Source organism: Loxodonta africana, chromosome 2, assembly GCF_030014295.1.
Source record: "Loxodonta africana isolate mLoxAfr1 chromosome 2, mLoxAfr1.hap2, whole genome shotgun sequence".
In the NCBI taxonomy this organism is placed as follows: Eukaryota; Metazoa; Chordata; class Mammalia; order Proboscidea; family Elephantidae; genus Loxodonta; species Loxodonta africana.
Genome location: NC_087343.1, coordinates 82,997,004 through 83,013,281, shown reverse-complemented (window position 1 = coordinate 83,013,281; position 16,278 = coordinate 82,997,004). Strand labels below are relative to the sequence as shown.

Genomic DNA, 16,278 nt, shown 5'->3' with positions numbered 1-16,278 from the left:
GTTATGAAATGTTTCATGGATTCATCATTGTTCTTTACCAATGTGTAGTACTCCATTGTGTGAATATACCATAATTTATTTAGCCATTCATCCACGGACGGGCACCTTGGTTGCTTCTATCTTTTTGCTATTATAAACAGTGCTGCAATGAACATGCGTGTGCATCTATCTGTTGGTGTAAAGGCTCTTATTTCTCTAAGATATATTACGAGGAGTGGGATTGCTGAATCACATGGTAGTTCCATTTCTAGCTTTTTAAGGAAGCACCAAATCGATTTCCAAAGTGGCTGTACCATTTTACGTTCCCACCAGCAGTATATAAGTATTCCAGTCTCTCCACAACATCTCCAACTTTTATTTTGTGTTTTTTGGACTAATGCCAGCCTTGTTGGAGTGAGCTGGAGTCTCACTGTAGTTTTGATTTGCATTTCTCTAACGGCTAATGATGGTGAGCATTTCCCCATGTATCTGTTAGCTACCTGAATGTCTTCTTTAGTGAAGTGCCTGTTCATATCCTTTGCCCATTTTTTTAACTGCGTTGTTTTTTTTGTAGTTGAGTTTTTACAGTTCATGTGGACTTCAGAGATCAGATGCTGATCAGAAATGTCATAGCTAAAACTTTTTCCTATCCGGGGCCTCTTTCCCTTCCATATGAAGTTGGTGATTTGTTTCTCCATCTCATTAAAAAAATGTCTTTGGAATCTGGATCGGAACCACATTGTATCTATAGATCGCTTTTGGTAGAATAGACACTTTCATAATGTTAAGTCTTCCTATCCATGAACAAGGTATGTTTTTCCACTTATGTAGGTCTCTTTCGGTTTCTTGCAGTAGTGTCTTATAGTTTTCTTTGTATAGGTCTTTTACGTCTCTGGTAAGATTTATTCCTAAGTATTTTATCTTCTTGGGGGCTACAGTAAATGGTATTGTTTTGGTGATATCCTCTTCAACATTCTTTTTGTTGGTGTAGAGGAATCCAACTGATTTTTATATGTTTAGCTTGGATCCTGATACTCTGCTGAACTCCTTTGTTAGTTTCAGTAGTTTTCTTGAGGATTCTTTAGAGTTTTCTGTGTATAAGATCATGTCACCTGCAAATAGAGATAATTTTACTTCTTCCTTACCAATCCGGATGCCCTTTATTTCTTTACCTAGCCTAATTGCTCCGGCTAGGACTTCCAGCACGATGTTGAATAAGAGTGGTGATAAAGGGCATCCTTGTCTAGTTCCAGATCTCAAAGGGAATACTTTCAGATTCTCTCCGTTTAGGACTATGTTGGCTGCGGGCTTTGTATAAATGCCCTTTATTATGTTGAGGAATTTTCCTTCTATTCCTATTTTGCTGAGCGTTTTTATCATGAATGGGTGTTAAACTTTGTCAAATGCCTTCTCTGCATCAATTGATAAGATCACGTGGTTCTTGTCTTTTATTTTATTTATATGATGGATTACATTGTTTTTCTAATGTTGAACCATCCCTGCATACCTGGTCTGTGAGATTCATGTATTCTTATTTGCTACATTTTTTTTTTTCCCAAAAAATCAGAGATCAGCAATCTTTCAAAAGCAATCTCTTTTCTTTAGGTTTGCCCCAAGAGTTTGGAAGGAATTAACTGTAATCTGGACATGAAAGGGGCTGAGTTCAACTTTTTCAAGAACGGGATAGAGATTTTGTCATCAGTATGGGGCAAGGTATTGTGAGAAAAATATGGCTGAAAACAAATCCAAAAAAGCAACCAGCTAAGTGGCTGGGGAGGGGACTGTGGGAAGAGAAGGGAAACAGGTGTTATAATGATACTTTCCTTAATACTCCTAATATCAGTCAGCATGGAACTGGTTTACAATCCCTGATTTAAACTCTGCCTCAACATTATCTGTCTTCTATCTTCTGAACTCTTTCTTCTTTCATTAATCATTTAATCAGGCTTTCTAATTTATTTTTACTTTTTACTAATGTTGTTGAAAAGTTTACGGATACATTAGCTCCTGAAGGAAGTACTAATGTTCACTCACTGCGGTAGCCAGCCTTCAAGATGGTCCCCAATGATTCTTGCCTCCAGGTATTCACATCTCTGTGTAGTACTCTCCCAACTGAATATAGATGACCTATTGCAGGGTGATGATGGTGTGTGACTTCCAAGGTTGTCATAAAAGACACTGCAGCTTCTGCCTTCTGGGATCACTTTCTCTGGAGGAATCCATTTGATATGTTACAAGGATACTCAAGCAGGTCTACATGGCAAGGAACTGAGGTCTCTGCCCACAGCCATACATGTCAGTAAACCACCTTAGAAGCTGATCTCTCAGCCCCAGTCAAGCCTTCAGATGGTTGCCACCCCAGCCAATACCATGACTGCAACCTAACAAGAAACTCTGGTTTGACTTAGCCTTATAATTTTTTTTACTGAAGCAAGAAAAAAACAAGTTTTTTCAGAACCATCCAGCTAAGCCACTCCTGGGTCTCTGGTCCAGAGAAATTGTATACAATAGTAAATGTCTGGAATCCCTGGATTGGGCAAAGGGTTAAGTGCTACTAACCAAAAGGTTGGTGGTTCAAACCCACCCAGAGGCACCTCATAAGTAAGGTCTGACAATCTGCTTCCAAAGGTCACAGCCTTGAAAAACAACAACAATAAATGTTTATTATTTTAAGGCACTAAATTTAGGGTAATTTGTTACACAGCAATAGATAACACACTCACCAAATGTATCTTCTTGTTTCTTTCCCTCTACATCCCGCCCCCTCCTCCAGACTTATTTCAATATTTTTTTTCCTCTCTATTATTCCAGAAAAATTAAAAAGTTTCAAACTAATGCTAATGAAGCTACAAATACCCAAATGAGAATACATGTGCACTTTTTTTCTGTAACAAGAAGCTTCATTCTTGTCCATTTCAAATCTACCTAATTGGCATTACTAATTCTTAAAAGCATCTAACACCAAATCCAAGAAGGTGAATACTGGATTGCTCCTTGGGGGCTGGGTCTTCCTGTGTTGGTTCTTGTAGAGAAAAAGGGAGAAGAATGATGCCATAGGACAGTACAGGCTGCCTCAGTCGGGCCAAATGAAATAGAATGAAAGTGGTAAGGGACTTGTTACAAAGTCAAATCCAATCAACATCCATGTCACCCTTCAATTCTCACACCTATTGACAGTTGAGAAATTCTCCCTTGTGATTCAAAAACATTTCATGTTTGGATTTGCACTACCCCGTTTTACCACCAAAAACTGTAGCTCTGAATACAGGTTTAATTCTATCAAGGTTTTGGTAAAAAAATGTTACTTCACATTTAACATTTGGCAATTTTGGTTGACTAAAACAGACTACTCAGGTCACCTCAGATGTTGGGGGGTGGGGAATTTATCATGGATTGAATTGTGTCCCCCCAAAATATGTGTATCAATGTGGCTAGGCCATAATTCTCGGTATTGTATGATTATCCACCATTTTGTCATCTGTCATGATTTTCCTTATGAGTTATAAATGCTACCTCTATGATATTAATGAGGTGGGAGAGGTGGCAGTTATGTTAACATGGCAGGACTCAATCTACAAGATTGAATTGTGTTTTGAGCCAATTTCCTTTGGGATATAAAAGAGAGAAGGGCACAGGGAGACAGAGGGACCTCATACCACCAAGAAAGCAGCACCAGGAACAGAGTGCATCCTTTGGACTCAGGGTTCCTATGTGGAGAAGCTCCTAGTCCAGGTGAAGATTGATGACAAGGACCTTCCTCCAGAGCCAACAGAGAAAGCCCTCCCCTGGAGCCGATGCCCTGAATTTGGACTTCTAGCCTACCAGACTGTGAGAGAATAAACTTCTGTTTGTTAAAGCCATCCACTTGTGGTATCTCTATTACAGCAGCCCTAGATGGCTAAGACAGTATTTGAAAGATATATGCAGAAAGACAGATGACAGGCTTCACAGAGACTGAAATTTTTGAAGACACAGAAACATTTCTGGTAGTTCAACTGCAGCTCTAATGAGGGGGAGAAATTCTAGAAAATGATTCTCAGAAGCCCTGATCAGAAGATTCCCACTTCAATGCTTCACCATTATGATAATTCAGCTCTTTCCTCCTATCTGTGTCTTTCCATGATTATTCCCACTACCAACTACTTTGTCCTTGCAGCTCAGGTTCCTGAGGAAAAATAGTTCAGCTAACTATCATTGTTCTCGTTGGGACAGAATTTTTGGACTAAGTCGTCTTATATGCTTCTGATCAGGCCAGAGATTGGCATCCCTTAAGCCAGGTACCTTGGGCCAGGGTGGCAAGGGTCACACAATAGAGGACATAATCACCTGTGTATACGCAACCACTTAGGGCTGCTCCATCAACAAAAGTTGAAGTTCAGAGCATGGCAAGTCCCCAGGACATAGAACCTCCTCTCTAGCTGAAATACCAAACTCAAGTCCAATATCCAATATATTAAAACATGAGAGAATTATGTATTCAAAGTGGTCCATACAGACACAAAAATGTAACAGAATTTCAAAACAGAAAAAAAAACTTAAGACACAAAAATTTCTACCTTAGCGTCCCTGACAGGTAATCCAAATTCTGCTTGAATTCCTTCAAGTGCTGGGAAGCTCCCTGCCAAAAACCATCACAGACTAACAGATTTTTTTTTATCTTTAAGCTAGGACAAGCTCTACCTGTAAACTCTGTCAACAAGCCTTAGATTTTTTCTGAAACAAGAAAGAACAAGTTTATTCTCTCCACCAGCCAAGACCCTTTCAAGGATCTGGTAGCAGCTCTCACGCTTCCTCAACTTTCTGTAGACTAAACCTATTAAGAAATATAAACCTAAATCATTCTTCCTAAGACTTGATTCCAGACCCACAACTATTCTTTGGACACATTCTATTTGGTTCAAACCACTCTTCATGTATGCACTTGGAATTGAGACAATATCCCCACGTGATCTGACCAAAACAGACTATTATGGAATTATTATCTAAGAACTGGCCACTAATTTACTTAATCTGATACATATGTTTTAAACAACAATATCACACTGGTGACTCATATTAAGAAAACAGCCAATAAATGTCCTAGATTTGCATTCAGTACAACTAAATGTTAACCGTACTCTAGAACTTTTTTTAGTAATATCAACACAAAACAGTTTACTTGCAAAATTTTTCACAATCATCATCATCCCAAGTATGAGCGCTGTTAAAGCTATGGGATCAAAACAGAACTGTGTTCAATTACAGTTTTGTCATGTAGCTGATACGAGAGGTACTCTGCACACACCACAGTATCCTATTGTAACTGCCTGGCAGCTTCCACTGGCCATAGGAGATGCTGAACCTAGACAACAGATTCTCTAAATATCTTAAGGATCTGATCCATAGCACCCTGTCACTCTACCCTAAGACGACTGTCTCAAAAAGAAGGTTTTTACGGTATGTTGTGAACTCTACTCAGATTAACAAGAAATTGTTACCAGAGCTGTACCATCCTGGACTAAAAGAAACAGAGACATTTTAAAGTGAAAAGATTCCTCTGGGCACCAAACTTTCAATGGGCAGGAAGCACACTGAAAATGCTACTCAGCTGCTAACAAGTGTCATTTCTTATGGGGAAAAAAAAGACGCCAAAAGCAGAAGAAAATCATAGATCAGGAAACCACTTCCAGGTAGCAGAACTGGGCCTTAATCAAAGAATACTCAGTGACCCTGAAGGGGGTGATCCTGACAACATGTTCCTGGCTGGATTTCAGAATTGCTACGGATGAGAAACTGCTATATACCTCCCACTCCTCCCCTATTTGAATGAGAGGATCTTCTGAGGTTATCCTGTGCCTCTCTCACCATTTTATGCTGAGTGTATCTTTTCAGTTCATAGGTCTGTATCTAAAAGGATTGCAGCAAAGGAGTCTCATCTGCATACGAACCTAATGCAGACTGTGAGATCATGGACTTTAAGTTTGATGCCTCAAAGAGACGAGACTTTTAGGGATTCTGGAAGAGGATGAATGTATTTTCCATGGAGAGGATTGTAAAATAATTATGGCAAGAGGGCAAACCATGGTGAATTAAAAATAGTCACAAATTTTCCACAATCCCTTTCCGTCAAAAAAAAAAAAAAAAAACCATTTGCTGGCGAGCTAATTCCAACTCACGGCAACTCCATGAGTGTCAGAGTAGAACTGTGCTCCATAGGGTTTTCAACAGCTGATATTTTTTTTCCAAATGTGAATCACTAAGCCTTTCTTCTGAGATGCCTCTAACAAGACTTGAATCTCCAACCTTTCCATTAACTGTTTGCATCACCTAGAAGCTCCTATCAAGAAGTGGAGTCTAATCCTCCCCGCTCCTTTTTTAATCTGGACTGGCCTTGTGGCTTGTTTTGACCAAAAGAACACAGTGGAAGTGACATATGGCTCAAGAAGCCTTGTAGCTTTGACTCTTGACCTCTTGGAACACTGCTGCCACTATGTAAAAACCCCAGGCTATTCCTAGTGACCACCACCCATCGTCAAGTTTGTTGTGCTAAGGTGGCTTGTATGTTGCTGTGATGCCAGAAGTTATCTCAAATACCAACTGGGTCACTCATGGCAAACAGGTTTCAGCAGAGCTTCCAGACTAAGACAACCTAGAAAGAAAGGTCTGGTGATCTACTTCTGAAATTTAGCCAATGAAAACTTTATGGATCACAACAGAAATCTGTCCCATTTGCTTGCTTTGGACACGTCATCAGGAGGGATCAATTGCTACATGAAGACATCACATTTGGTGAAGCAAAGGACCAATAAGGGTAAGAGAGACTACTGGTGAGATGGATTAGCAAAATAGCCACAACAAATGGACTCAAACATGCCAGCAATCAAATCGAATACTCAGCATACTAATATGCACAAGCACATTAGAAGCATGAAAATTTTCTTACTACTGAATTAATTTCTCCTTCCTATGTTTTATGAACAAACTGCATTCATTCTGGCACTTAATCACATGTTCTCACACTGACTTATAAGAGCCTATATTATTGACCCCTACTGTTCTTTTATTTGACTTTCCAAGCATGTCTGTTTCCATGTTAGACTAATACCCTTAGGGAGAGAGATATTTCTTCAGTATCTGTTGAATGAATGAAGGAATAAACAATGGAACAGAAGACCAAGGGACATACAACAATTCAGTAAATACATGTTAACTAATGGAAACCCTGGTGGCGCAGTGGTCAAGTGCTACAGCTGCTAACCAAAGGGTTGGCAGTTCAAATTCGCCAAGCGATCCTTGGAAACTCTATGGGGCAGCTCTACTCTGGCCTATGGGGTCACTATGAGTCGGAATCGACTCGATGGCACTGGGTTTTGTTGGGTATATGGAAAATATTTTTCCTCTCTACCTTTAAAAACACATTATGAAAAACTCAAGAATGCATTCTCAGAAACTTCATATGATTAATGTTTTTCTTTTGTATTTCGAGTTATTCCAAGTTTGTTGATGCAGAATTAAACTATTCAAATTCCATGAAACCATCACTGAGCTTAGCTCAGCCCCTGCTCTGCAGGGTTTCCTAGGCTGTAATCTTTATGGAAGCAAATCGCCAGGTCTTTTCTCCCTCTCTGGGTTCAAACCATAGACCTTTCAGTTAAGCAGCCTAGTACTTAACCATCGCACCACCAGAGCTCTTGTGTAAGCCACAGTGCATATATTATCTATGGAAGGTATACTCAGAAGTTATTTTCACGACATGGGTCAAATGAAGATGCGTTTAAGTGTTCCTAACATAAAAGTGAAAGATGTGTTAAGGAACAGAAAAAAAAAAGCAATGGAAACCAAATAGAGTTTAATGAAGAAATCAGGATAGTTACCAAATGTGAAAAGTCATATATTTTGAAAATAAGGACTTTATTTTCAAATACTCAAATATTTAAGTACTAAAAAAAAAAAAACAGATTTGAAAACAAAAGTTATATGGTAACACAAACATGAGTCTAAGGACCTTTTAAAGTACAGATGATCCAAAATTTCAGTTTAAATACCACAGAAACATAGAAAGAAGCCCAAAGTAGAAAAAGGAAAAGAAATATATTATCTACATATATACTATATATTGGAAACCCTGGTGGCGTAGTGATTAACTGCTACGGCTGCTAACCAAAAGGTCAGCAGTTCAAATCCGCCAGGCGCTCCTTGGAAACTCTACGGGGCAGTTCTACTCTGTCCTATAGGGTCGCTATGAGTCGGAATCAACTCGACGGCAGTGGGTTTGGGTTTTTTTGGCATAGTATATATGTAAAGCTTAACTTTGAAAAGAGAAAGGGAAACTGGATACAAGCAGGAAAAGAAAGGGTCAGATACGCTGACAATGCTGTGACAGTCACCAAAAACAGGGAAAGGCCATAAGGTGGAATACCTGAACAACCAAGTCTTCTTTAGACCTAAAGTATCCGTCCCTTGAAGAAATTTTTGAACTTGAAAAATCATTGTCCTCTAAGTACATCCATTTACAAAGAACAGACAAGGTTTACGATTTTTCGCTACATGGAATACGTACTTAAAACTACTTTTGGGTTTAGAATTAGTACAGCAATCTTACGAATGTCAGAAGAGGAAAGTGTCATGGCAACATTAGATGTCACAAAAGAGCAGTCTTGGCTCAGAAGACAATGTCTTGCCCTTACAAGAGAATCGGCTGCATGAAACGAGCCATGAAATAGAATGACCAAATAGAACATAGCCGAACTGTCAGCTGCTGAGTAAAGAGCATCACTGAATTATCTGAATTAGGAAAAGCTAGTAAATTCTTAATTCCACGCCTTCAAAATATTTTAAAATAACACCATTTGGCAATTTATGAAATGTCTCTTTATAATGTCTATAACAAGAATAATCAGGTTTTCCACAACACCTAAGTGCATACAATACTCACTGAAACAGAACTTCTGAGGGAAAAATACTCTCCTTAAAGAGCAATTATATAAGCTCTAAAAACGTGAAAGTTCCAGGCCAGCTGTACAGAATTTTTTAAGTGACATTCCCTGTTGCCATCGAGTTGATTTTGACTCTCTGCGACCCTATAGGACAGAGTAAAGCTGTCCTATAGAGTTTCCAAGGAGCGCCTGGTGGATTCAAACTGCTGACCTTTTGGTTAGCAGCCATAGCTCTTAACCACTATGCCACCAGAGTTTCATTAGAAGCAATGAAATGGTGACTGAGACTATTCTACATTTCTACTAAACCGTCAATAATAATCAGGTGCATTTCATGAAAATAACCTCCATGAAGTTTTCGGCTAATAATAAGAACAGGTATATTTCCTCTTCCAGGATTCTTAATAAGAGATAAAACCAGCCTTAAAAAAGAAGAAAGGTAAACTCGACAAGCCAAAATAACACCTGTGTGACCACAAATTAAGGTTTTTTTTTACTTGCCTACACAAATTAAAGTTACTATTGCTTATATCCAGGGGAGATTAAGAAACAACTAACTTCAACCAACAGTTGGAAACAAATTACCCGTGTTAATTAAGCAGCTATGCTCATTAAGAAACATGGAGTAATTTTAAAGAGGTATTCATTTAAATGGTGCATTAATTAAAGAACAGATAAGGAACATTTCGGCCGCCTTCCTTTTGCTGGTTTCTGTGCCAAGCTCTTTCGAAACTGGTGTTGATAAGGTCGGCTCCCACAAGGAAAGAAGCTTATGTGGGAAATGGTACCTCATACAGCCCAGAGAACCGGTGACGCACTCGGAGCTTGGAAAATATCCCGTCTTTTACCTTGCTGCCCAGTGCCATCGAGTCGATTCCGACTGATAACGACCCTATAAGACAGAGTAGAACTGCCCCATAGAGTTTCCAAGGAGCGCCTGGTGGATTCGAGCTGCTGACCCTTTGGTTAGCAGCCGTAGCACTTAACCACTATGCCACCAGGGTTTCCTTTATCTTCCTAGGAGCAGTGAAGTAGGGAAATGTCGTCCACGTGCACTATTGTTTTCCAGGTATGTTTATTTCTTTTTCACTTATGCTTTGAGATCAGTACCCTCACTCAGTCTAATGGGGGATGGCAGCGCCACTGGTGGTACCTGGGCGCAACACAAGCTTAAAAAATAAAAACACAACCTTTTTTTTTTTTTTTTTGCAGCGTACTCGGTGCCCTCACCTCTCTCCTCCTCCACACCACTGGCATCACCCCACGCAGCTCCTTGCCGCCGCCGCCTCAGGTCCCCATGACAACCCCACCCGAGGACTGGCCTCCACCTTCGCCGCTTCCTGGCCCCCGCCCGGCGCGGCCAGCTACACTTGCTGGCCAGGTGAAGACTCCACCTGCCCTAGACTCTCACTCTCCCCGCCCCCGAGGGGCGGGCGAGGCCTGCCAAGACCCTTCCCGGGCGGGACCCTCCCCAGCAGGGCACGCGGGGAAGGGGCAGCCGGACAGGGAGCTGAGACCTTCCGCGACTTCCCAAACCAGTGACGCGGGGACCCGCAAATGGGGTGCGGCGGACCCAAGCCCCTCTTTGGACCGCTAAGAGGAGCCGAAAGGCGGGCACAGTGGCCGCGAAGGAACTTGTCTGTTTTCTCAACGACGAGTCGCACGGCGGGAGATGCGAGGGAACGACGCTCACCTTGAAGGGGTTGTTGAGATCCGGGTCCGCGAACGGGTTACTGTCGAAATCCGACATGTCTCCGGCGCTCGGCGTCTCCCACCCGACCCAGGCGCAGATACAGAGATGAGGCGAGGCCGCCGCCGAGCAGATCCGGGTGCAGCTTGCGGGGCCTCAGCCGGCCGCGCCACTGAGCATGCCCAGTGCGGCGGGCTCAGAGCTGGCGCCGCTGCTCCTGTTCGCCGTCCCGTTTCTCCCGGCTGGAATCCAGCGCTCCGGAGTTTGGCTTTGACCGAATAGGGATCAGAGGCGGAGGGAGCCGGGAGAGGAAAGGGAGGGGGAGGAGTCGGTCGTACACCCCAAGGACTCAACAGTGGGTCGGCGTCTTGAAGAGGCGATGTGTTTTATCTGAATTCGATTGTATTGACACCGACTTAAATCGAAACCTTGTGACCGAGCGTGATTAAGGGAGGAGGTGGTGCTTTGCGAGAAAGACGCTCAGTGACCCCTTCGCCAGGTGGGAAGGCAGCCTGGGACGCAGGCTACACACCTGGGGAGGAAGTCGCTGTTTAATCACGCTTTGGCTGCAGGGCTGCAGAGGTGCGGAGAACTGGAGAAACCTCCGCACCTGTCTCCAATGGGAAAGTGCCGTGGGGCCCTGACCGCGCTAATGAATTCCGCACACCCCTGACCCGTCTTCCGGTCTCTGCGACTCTAGGTTGCTGCTAAATTACGGAGCCCAGCCTTGGCGCTGCCGAGCCTGATTCGTTCCGCAGAGGTTTGGGAAAGAAAGAAAATTCAGTACCTTGTCCAGCCCGTGCTCCCATCCTTCTGAACGTGCAAAATGGCTACTTCTCCGGAAATGATACGAGGTGGGCGTGAGGGTGGCACATGTCCAGAGATCAAGGCCCTCAAGTTGATGTTACTGGATGAGAAAAAGAACGTTCACGTTTTTGTTTACGTTCAGGCATTTGAGTACAAAAACCTGTGGTTTTTTCTTCTCTCTGCCCAACACCAGGGATGAGGTTACTGAAAAACATGCATATGTTAGGAACGCATTTGCACTATTGTCGACCCACTCCTGGACTTGATGAGATGGAATCTTTTCCCCCACTTTGATCTTCCTTGTGCCCTAACAGAAAAGCACTTAGAAAGACAAGCTACGAAGAGCTAGAACGGTTTTGATTTGGTGGTGCCTAAGAATTGGAAGGGTCTAGATTTAATCTCCCTTGACCTTTTTGAGGCTTGCAGTATGCATAGTCACCTGGGAAATACTTCTTCCTCGCTGTGAAAACACTTGACAGAGATGATGCAGGAAGAGCACATTTATTTGATGCAGTCTCTTTTTGATGGGCCCCAAGTTGGGATATGACAAAGCAGCTGCTTCCAAGTAGCCAACTAAGAGTGTGAGCTATTGACAGCGGACTAGGCTGATTATGGCAGAGCCATAAAAGTCTAGATATGAAAAAGAGCAAACAATCTATTGTGCCCATCATGGTATTCTCAGCAGCTGCCTGGTGCCTGACTCATGGTTAGTCACTACAAATCCCGATTCTGATACTGCTGTACGAACTTATGTTACTCCTTCACTTTTCCAAGTCTGTAGAGGGTTATGGATAGAATAAGATATGGAAAAGTATTCTGCATATAGTTGTTTCAAACCCAAACCAAACTTGTTCTAGTAAAATCAATTCCTACTCGTAATGACCCTATAGGACAGAGTAGAACTGCCCCATAGGGTTTCCAAGGCTGTGATCTTTACGGAAGCAGACTGCCACATCTTTCTCCTGCAGAACAGGCTGGTGGGTTCGAACTGCCAACCTTTGGCTAGCAGCCTAACCACAGGGTCACCAGGGCACCTGCATTTGTTAGTGCCTAACAAATAATTGGTTGAATATCTGAATAGGGCAAGGGGCCCAGCCCAGAGTTCTTATCTCATTGTACTTTGCTGTCTCTCTTCAGAGTTTAACCTTACCCAGCTGCTCTGCATCTCTGACCACTGTGGCCTTCTCTTTTTCCACCTGATTTCCAAATAACTCAGCCAGCAGCTATTTTGCAATGGTTAAGTGTTTGGCTGCTAACCAAAGGTTGGCAGTTCTAATCTACCAGCCTCACCTTGAAAACTGCGTGGGACAGTTCTAGTCTGTCCTACAGGGTCGCTATGAGTAAGAATCCGCTGGATGGCAATGGGTACCAAAGTAATGAGAATCAGCTGAGCATGTGGGATCACGTGCCTTGTGGAAATGCTTATAAATCCACAAATAAACGTACAATTCATTCTTTTTAACAACTGCAAAATGAGGATGTTAATGGATCCCAGGTCATTCTGATGGTGGTGGTATGCTGGCTATACTTGAAGAACACTGATATAAGGATATTCAGCCCTGTTGTTCATGGGTGAGCTTATTAATTCATTAGCTTTAGTGGAATTTAGAATAACAGAATGTGAGAACTGAAAGGAACTTTAGCCTTTTTTTTTTTTTTTTTTCACAAGAAGAAACTTAGTTTGTATGGGGTAAATGCCTCCATCACAAAGGAAGTGAATGGAGGAAGTAGATACAGAACTTGGATCCCTTGACTGGAGTTTCAGATATTAAATTGATAGGTTTCATGATAATAATAGTTTTCACATGTTGTTGGGTGGCACTGAGTCGATTTTGAGCCATAGGGAGCCCATGTGACAGAGTAGAATTACCCTGTAGGGTTTTCTAGGCTATATTCTAAAAAAAAAAAAAATTTTTTTTTTTTTTAGTTCTTTATGGAAGCAGATTGCCAAGTCTTTATCCTGCGGAGCAGCTGGGTGGCTTTGAACTGCTAACCTTTTGGTTAACAGCTGAGTGCCTAACAATTGCATCGCCAGGGCTCCTGAGTTTCATATAGGAGGAAGAAATGCTATATACAAAGTAGGTTGTATTGTTTTAAGTTGTTAAATTTGTAATAATTTGTTCCAGCCACAAAAGAAACTTAATACATACCACTGGAGTGCAGAAAGTAGAGAAAAAAGAAAAGGGATATGTCACTCAGCTCGCTGGTGTCTAAGGAGATTTCCAAGGAGCAGATCCTTCAGCTCAAGGAAGAAATGCAAGTAGTGTTGCGGAAGAGAAAATGAATGTCATTCAGTTTACCTTGAGTGAAGATTCTGTTATGCCCAACTTTAATTAGCTATGTAAATAGCACTGACGTAGTCTAAAAAGAGAGAAACAGAGACATAAACCATCTATATTTGACTTTGTAATTGATGAATATTGTTAAAGGGAAGCAGATGTTCTACCTTTGTCTCTCCTTCACTCTGAAAAGCCAATCAATAGTCAGCAATGCCATATATTTCTTCTCCTAGATCTGATTCCTCCTCCCTCTATCTACTCCTCCAGGAAGCCTGCCTCCTCTGCTCACCTTCTCCCTTCATCACCAAGTCTCACCACACCGTCAGAGTAATTATTACTCTGTCCTATAATTGGTATTTTAATTGTATTATTTCTTCCATTTAACTATAAGCACCTTAAAGGCAGGACTGTATTGTAAACATGTGACTCCAGCATCTGACACAGTGTTGGCAAATGTGAATGAATGAATGCCACAACTTCAGTTTGGGTCCCATTGTCTTTGCTTCCATTACTGAGACACCTCTTGAATGGATTGCTTATTGTTGCAAATATTATCTTCCTAAAAAATAATTTTAAGTACTCCCTTGCCTAAAAACCTTTATAAGTCTCTTGTCACCTAGAGGAGAAACTGCAAATTGATTACGTTATCATTCAAGGTGGTTCCTAACTTGGCCTCAACCTTCACTTCCAGCCTTGTCCTCCCTGTTCTCTCCCTGCATGTATTTTATTTATTTATTTATTTATTTATACATCCACTTCCCCTTCTCCAATTTTTTCAAACTTCAGGTCCTGAAGTACAACCCATTAGTGAGTCTTGAAACCATTTTAGTGGATCATGACCAGCACATTTTAAAAAGAGAACAGGAGATATTCAAGCATGTGATGACATAGAGTAAACATGAGTGTTCCTGAAACTTTGGTTTCTGTGGGGTGTGTGTGTCACACTGAAAACTTTTTCTTACTGTGGAAAACTAAATTGAGAACTCATCAAGGATAGATTTATTTTATTATGATTACTATTATTTTTTGCCAGTACTTTTCACAATAGCTTGCAAAACAGTTATAAGTATTTGTTGCATGAACAGGACTGAACCGAGGATGTTTTGAAGTTTAGAGATTGTAGAGCTACACCAGCCACTAACACTGACAAGTAAAGTGGCTTCCTCAGTGGTCAAGGCAGTTCCTCTGACTTCACAGGACTGCCTCAATTCTCCCACATTATCACAGTATGTGCACCTGGGCATACAGAGAGGCACTTGGGCTTCAATGGCGAGTTTCCACTGTTGTCTATCAACCCACAAACCTCTGGAACATTATCTGGGGTAAGGCTCTGTCTTTGACACTAGAGAGAACCTGAAATATTAAAGGTTCATTGCCAGGACTAGGATAAAGCCAGAGATGTGTCTAGGCACAAATTTTAAGAAGGTACTGTTTCTCAAGGTCATGCAAGTGCAGACCCTGCATTTAGGCCCTCTCTCCTTCTAACCAAGTGGGTGAAATGAGACAACCACAGTGAAGCACCAGCTTGAAAGAAGGTGCACCTGGGCTCCAATTTCTGCTCTGCTGCTTTCTGGGTCGTGTGATTTCGGGCAAGTTGCTCATCGTCCCTCAGGCTCCACTTCTCACCTTCACTACCACTCTTGTCCAGACTGACATCTCTCACCTGAATCACTGCAATAGCCTCTTACCTGGTCCCCCTGCCTCTCTGCTCTTGTACCCCTGCGATTTGTTGTCAAAATAGTGCCAACTTGGTTCTTTTAAAATGTAGGTCTGATCATATCACTCATTCACTCAAAGCCTTCCAGTAGCTTCCCAGTTCTATCAGAATACAAGCCAACATCCTTGCAATGGGCCTGCAAGGTCCTACCTCATGTGGCCCCCTGTTACCTCTCTAACTTCATTTTTTGCTGCTCTCCCCTCGTTATTCTGCCCCAGCCACCCTGACATTCTCCTCACTGTTTGATATGTACACCAAGCATGCTCCCATCTCAGAGCCTTTGTACTTGCTGTTCCTTCTGCCTAAAATGCCCTTCCCCCTTGTAACTACATGGCCCACTCACTCCACCTCCTTCAAGTCTTTGCTCAAATACTATCTTATCACTAAGGTCTTCCTTGACCACCCTTTAAAATTTTTAATCCTCCAGTCTCTGGCACTTCTTTCCCTCTCCACTTTCTTTTTCTCTCGAGTTCTTTTCACCATCTCACATACTTTCAGTCATTAGAGTATAAGCTCTGTGAGGACAGGAATTGTTGTCAATTTGGTTCGTTTACGTATTCCCAGTGGCTAAGAGAGTACCTGGCACATAACAGACCTGTTACCATCGAGTCGATTCTGACTCAAGGACTCAAAATATATTTGTTAAAAAAAAATGAAATTATCAAATAGAGGTAATAGTATTACCTCATAGAATTGTTGAGAGAATTAAATTTAGGATGCTCACTAAATGATACTTATTAAGGGACAAATTAATATCACAGGAACGAAGCAAGTAAGTATAAAAGTGCAAGAAGGCAGTTCATGATAGGCAGACAATAGGCAACAGAGGTGTTTGGACAGAAGAGGGGTGGTTGTGGACTGAAGTGAGCTGTGAAATCTTCACAGAAAAGA

At 41.9% G+C, this 16,278-nt stretch overlaps 1 protein-coding gene across 1 annotated transcript in view; it reads right to left on the bottom strand.

Moving 5' to 3' along the window:
* Positions 1–10,723, bottom strand: part of SCAMP1 (secretory carrier membrane protein 1) — a 112,757-nt gene extending 102,034 nt beyond the window's left edge. Inside the window, exon 1 of the mRNA XM_003408110.4 lies at positions 10,588–10,723. Within this exon, the coding sequence (XP_003408158.1) occupies positions 10,588–10,644 (57 nt within the window). The 5' untranslated portion in view covers positions 10,645–10,723. The remainder of the gene's footprint in view (positions 1–10,587) is intronic.
* Positions 10,724–16,278: the final 5,555 nt, after the last annotated feature.